The sequence below is a fragment of the Lactuca serriola genome, chromosome 9 (genome assembly GCF_051521515.1).
Source record: "Lactuca serriola cultivar US96UC23 chromosome 9, Lser_US96UC23_V15, whole genome shotgun sequence".
Taxonomy (NCBI): domain Eukaryota; kingdom Viridiplantae; phylum Streptophyta; class Magnoliopsida; order Asterales; family Asteraceae; genus Lactuca; species Lactuca serriola.
This window is the reverse complement of record NC_136416.1, coordinates 17,014,439-17,020,062: the sequence shown is the minus strand read 5'-3', so window position 1 is coordinate 17,020,062 and position 5,624 is coordinate 17,014,439. Positions and strand designations below refer to the sequence as shown.

Below are 5,624 nucleotides of genomic sequence, written 5' to 3'. Positions count from 1 at the left end.
GGGAAGCGGTTGTTGGTGCGTCGTCTGTTGGTCCCGTGGTTAGTATAAATGATGCTCTTTTGTCTTTCTCTAGTATGGATCATGCAAGTCTGTTAGGTTTAGGTGGGTATTGAAGGTTTGCGGGAGTTATGCTCCTTTGGTGGTTCAGAGGGTACGCCTGAGAGTATTGTGGGTCATGAGATGGTGCTGGTGATGGGTGCTGACATGGAAGGTGATGGTAGGGATCCTGGGTCTGGTGGTGGTGGTGAGCGTGATTTTGGGGCGAGTGTTGGTGATGGCAATGTTAGTGAAGTAGTTGTGGATGATGGAGAAGGCGATGGTGGGGTGGTTGGGGAAAATGCTGGAAAGAGTGTTGGGGAGGAGGCTGTGGCAAATGAGAAAGATGTTCATGGGGATAGTCTGGAGTCGTAAGGTTTCTCTCTTTCCGTTAGTTTAGTATGTGATGTTTTTCCTTGTAATGTTTGAACTTCTAAAATAGTATTTCACTTTCCTGGATGTATATTTGGCATGTTTTAGGCATTATCTATTGTCTACCTGTTTTGTTTTGTGTTTGGCTTGCTCGTTTACTGCGCACTATTCAGGATATACAACGCCTTGATGCGTCGGGCACTTTGCTTTGCCCTTGCTACCATTGACACACTAAGTGTCCATATTGGACGCACTTAGCATCCATGATTGGATTTCGCATGTAATCATTCAATCATTAGACTAATACGCTAAGTATATAAAAATCAGCAATTGCATTATCATTTCATTAACCGCGGGTTTTTTGAATACACTAAGTGTTGAACTCATGACGCTTAGCATGGTATTTTTAAATACACTAAGTATTGGACTCATGTCTCTTAGCATGGAATTATATATACACTAAGTATTGAACTCATGTCTCTTAGCATGGAATTTTAAATACACTAAGTATCAGGTTCATGTCTCTTAGCATGGAATTTTAAATACACTAAGTATCAGGTTCATGTCATTTAGCATGAACAAATATAATTTAAGTATTCGGGGTGCGATACACTCAATAAGACGTCAACCAACTGGGGTTGCCTCCCTTTCCTTCCTTTCTTTGCCTTAGAAAAAATATTTCTTTAAGTTCCTAGCATTCCATGTTCTTGGAATGGGCCTTCCTTCCATTGTCTCTAACACGTATGCACCGTTCCTATTTGCCTCCGTGACTCTGTATGGGCCTTCCCATGTTGGGCCCAACTTTCCTTGAGGTTGGGCTCGGCTTGCCTCGTTTTTCCTCAAAACATATTCGCCGACTTTGAAGGCCTTCTCCTTTACCCTTTGGTTGTAATATATTTCTGTTGCATGTTTATACGCAGCTTGGCGTACACCCGATTCTTCACGCTTCTCCTCTAGGATATCTAGGTTTATCCTCAGGTCTTTTATGTTGCTTTCCTCATCCTTGTTGGCCACCCTCAGTGTGTTCACTGCCACCTCCATGGGAATCATGGCTTCGGTTCCATACGTCAAGCTGAAAGGGGTTTCCTTTGTGCTTTTCCGTGGTGTAGTTCTGTATGACCACAACACCATTGGTATCTCTTCTGCCCAATTCCTCTTTGCTTTGCCCAACCTCTTCTTAATCCCATTAACAATGGTTCGGTTGGACACCTCCGTTTGTCTGTTTTCTTGAGGGTGTGCCACCGATGTGAAGTGTTGGCTTATCCCTTTGGCGGTGCACCATTCTCTGAACGGGTTCTCAGCAAACTGCAAGCCATTGTCGTTGATGAGAACCTTAGGTGTTCCGAATCTTGTCATGATGTTTTTCCATACGAATTTTATCATGTGCCTCCCAGATATGCACGCCAGAGGCTCAGCTTCAATCCACTTTGTGAAGTAGTCCACAACTACCACCATATACTTTAGTTTCCCTGGTGCTTATGGGAATGGACCCACTATATCTATGCCCCATTGGTAGAAAGGCCATGGACTGGATATGTTGCTTAGCAGGGCCGAGGGGTCCGCCTGGACTGGGGCGTAAGACTGACACTCCCCACATTTCCTGGTTACTTCTATCGCATCCTGCTGTATCGTTGGCAGTATACCCCTATTCGTAACACCTTGCCTGTCAAGGCCCTCGCCCCTTCGTGTGCACCCACCTGTCCTGAGTGTGCCTCCTGCAATATCTCTCCCCCCTTGGCCTGATCCACACATTTTAACCATGGCGACGTGAACCCCTTCTTGTACAATTCTCCATTCACCATTGCGTATGAAGGCGCTTTTATACGTACTTTCCTGGCCTCATCATGATCGTCCGGCAACACTCCTCTTTGAAGGTATTCCCGGAACGGTGTCATCCATGTGGGCCCAACGGGGGTTAGGGTATTCACTTGCTGCTCATCTATACTCCTTTCTCGAAGTACCTCTACTAAAACTTTCTTTGATAGGTGGTCAAAGCATGTGGACGCCAACTTACTCAAAGCGTCTGCCCTCTTGTTTTTGCTCCTGGGTATCTGCTTGATTGTAAACCGGCCGAATGATCCTACCAGTTGTTTCACCATCTTTACATATTTTCCCATTCTTTGATCTCTTACCTCGAAACTTCCATTGACTGGGTTTGCTGCTAACCTCGAGTCGGTTAAGGATATTACAACTTTCGCACCCATCTACTTGGCTAACCGTAATCCTGCAAGAAGTGCTTCGTACTCCGCCTCGTTGTTTGACGTATGGAAGTTGAAGTGGAGGGCATAAGTTACCTCCTCTCCTTCTGGGCTAGTCAGGATCAGCCCCGCCCTCGAGCCTTCCCTGCTGGATGCTCCATCCGTATACAGGGTCCATGAACCATGGTCGGTCGGGGCCCCTTCAACTACCCACACCTTCTCTTTCACTGGGTTCACTCCGTTTGGGATCTCCAGTAAGAAGTCAGCCAGCGCCTGCCCTTTGATGCTTGTTCTTGGGCGGTAGTTTATGTCGTGTTCTCCCAGCTCAATTGCCCACTTGGCCAGCCGGCCTGACGTCTCCAGCTTGAGCAAGATCTGTTTAATGGGGTAGCTTGTGAGTACCTCGATTTGATGTGCCTGGAAGTATCGCCTTATTCGTCTTGCAGCGTAAATGAGTGCTAATACCAACTTTTCCAGCGTGGCATAGTTGAGTTCTGGTCCTTGCAGCGCTCTACTAACAAAGTACACCGACCTCTGTTCCCCCTCCCTTTCTGCAGCCAATACCGAGGATATCGCTTCGCCTGATGTTGAAAGATACACTTGTAATGTTTCTCCAGGGATAGGGGTGGCCAGAGTGGTAACTCGTGTAGCGCTTCCTTGATTTTCTGGAGCACCTTTTCTGCCTCATTCGTCCACTGGAAATTGTTCTTCTCGATGCACCCCTTTAAGGTGTGGAACAATGGCATGGCCTTGTCGGCGGTTTTCGAAATGAACCTACTTAGAGCTGTAAGCTTCCCATTCAGACCCTGTGCATCTCGGAGGGAGTTTCGGGTTGGCATCTCGATGAACTCGTCGACCTTGGTTGGGCTGGGCTGGATGCCTTGTCTGGTGACGTAGTACCCCAGGAATTGCCCCTCTTCCACTCCAAACGTGTACTTGGTTGGGTTTAGCTTCATCTTGACTGCTTCTAATGTCTGGAAAGTTTCCTCAATGTCTTGTAGCATCTTTTCCTCATTCGGGCTCTTAATTACCATATCGTCTACGTACACCTCGATGTTCCTTCCAATTTGCTTAGCGAATATCGAGTCAACCAGACGTTGATATGTTGCCCCTGCGTTCTTTAATCCGAAAGGCATCTTAGTGTAGCAGAAAGTGCCATGGTCTGTATAGAAGGCTGTTTTTTCTTCGTCTTCCTTGCTCATCAAAATCTGGTGATACCCTTTATATGCGTCCAAAAAACATTTCAGCTTAAATCCGTGTAGCGATTCTACTTTCTGATCGATCTCCGGGAGCGGGTAGCAATCCTTAGGGCACGCCTTGTTTAGATCGGAAAAGTATATGCACATACGCCATGATCCATCCTATTTGCGAACCATAACTGGGTTCGCAATCCACATCGGGAATATTGCCTCCCTTAATATCCCGACCTCCGTCAGCTTAGTCACTTCTGCATTAATCGCCCTATTACGGTCTCCCCCCTGGACCCTTTTCTTCTGCTTAACTTCTTTTACCCCTGGCCTGATCATCAGTTTATGTTCGATGACCTTCCTTTCTACTCCCACCATGTCTGTAGGAGTCCATGCGAACACATGTTTGTAGCGTTTGAGCAAGTCGACCAACGCTCTTCTCGTGTGATTTGGGAGCTCACATCCAACGCTGACCGGCTGATCAGGGTATCTTTCATTGATTACTTCCTTCCCCTTTATGGGACTGCCCCTGGGTCTTTTGGACCCTTTGGTTATTTCTGTTGGCTTCATGACTATATATCATTGCAATTCTTTGGGCGGAGTGGCCAGTATCGTGGCTTCGCCTTTCGTTGTATTGAATTTCATGATCTCATGCAGTGTTCTAAAAGGCGCGCCATGGCGTGAGGCGTGGCTCCGTCGTTACGAAAAGGCTCATAACGTTGCTGTTAGGCGTGGCGCGTGGCAAGGCGTGATATGGCGCGCCATGACGCGTTATGGCGTGTTATGGCGCGTGTTTTTTTGGTTGAGACACAGTTTTTTGCTCTTTGTTATGTCTTTTCTAATCAAAGATACAAGTATTATGGTTCTTGTTAAAATTTTATTACTAGTTATTGATCTAACACTTCTAAAAAGTAGTTATATTTAATATAAATTTATATTTATGTGGTAATATAATTTTAAATTAATACAAAATCGCCGCCTTACATCACGCCTTGAAAAACGCCATGGCTCGCCATGGCTCGTTAAGTTTGAGGCTTGACCTTGCCGCCACGCCACGCCTCACGCCATTTAGAACCTTGATCTCATGCATGGTTGATGGTACCGCCCCTAGCTTCAAGAGGGTTGTCCTTCCTAGGATGATATTGTGTTCTACTGAATGTCAGATGACCACAAAGTCTATCAGGGCAGTTTTCTTTCGTTGCTTATCATGGATAGTGTTTGTCAGTGGGAGATGGATTGTGCACAGCGGCCACAGGCTATGGCCGGTGAATCCCACCAGCCTACCAGTCGTAGGTCGCAAGTTGTCTTTCCAACGATCCAGGAGGAACCGGAAACAATGCTCATAGATTATCTCTGCTGAACTCCCGGTGTTGACATAGACCCTATGGATAGTCACGTCTCTGATAGATTCTTGTATTATCAGCGGGTTGTCACCTTTCCAACCATCCGGCCGGGGATCCTGAACGGAGAACGTGAGCGCGCGTGCTGAAGGTTTAACGGTCGCTTGCTCTCCCCGTTGGTCCTCCCTACTTCTTTTGCTACGTATCATGAATATCTCCCTAGGTTGAACCCCTTCGCGGGGTGAGCCCTTGGCATTCTCAGCATCAAACTTGGCGCGTAGGCTTCGCGCCACCTCCACCAGGTCTCCTTTGAGTTGTTTCTCCTCCATCTCCTTCTTTAGTACCGAACAGTTAACCATATCATGTGTTTTACTTTTGTGGTATTCACAGTACCGACTCTTGGGAGACTTGGCCGGCTTATGTTTCTCAAACACCACGTACACTTCTGGGCGGCGACCCCGTCTGTCGTCTTTAACAAATGGTCGAAAACG

The 5,624-nt window shown here is 46.8% G+C and overlaps 1 protein-coding gene across 1 annotated transcript; it reads right to left on the bottom strand.

Annotated features, from left to right (window-relative positions):
* Window positions 1-2,018: 2,018 nt before the first annotated feature.
* Window positions 2,019-2,612, bottom strand: LOC145075392 (uncharacterized). Its single transcript, XM_079021653.1, has one exon. The coding sequence runs from the start codon at window positions 2,610-2,612 to the stop codon at window positions 2,019-2,021; it is 594 nt and encodes a 197-aa protein (XP_078877779.1).
* Between the last annotated feature and the right edge of the window lie 3,012 nt (window positions 2,613-5,624).

Coding starts and splice junctions, on each gene's coding strand:
- LOC145075392 (XM_079021653.1), bottom strand. CDS start 2,612: ATGGGTGCGAAAGTTGTAATATCCTTAACCGACTCGAGGTTAGCAGCA.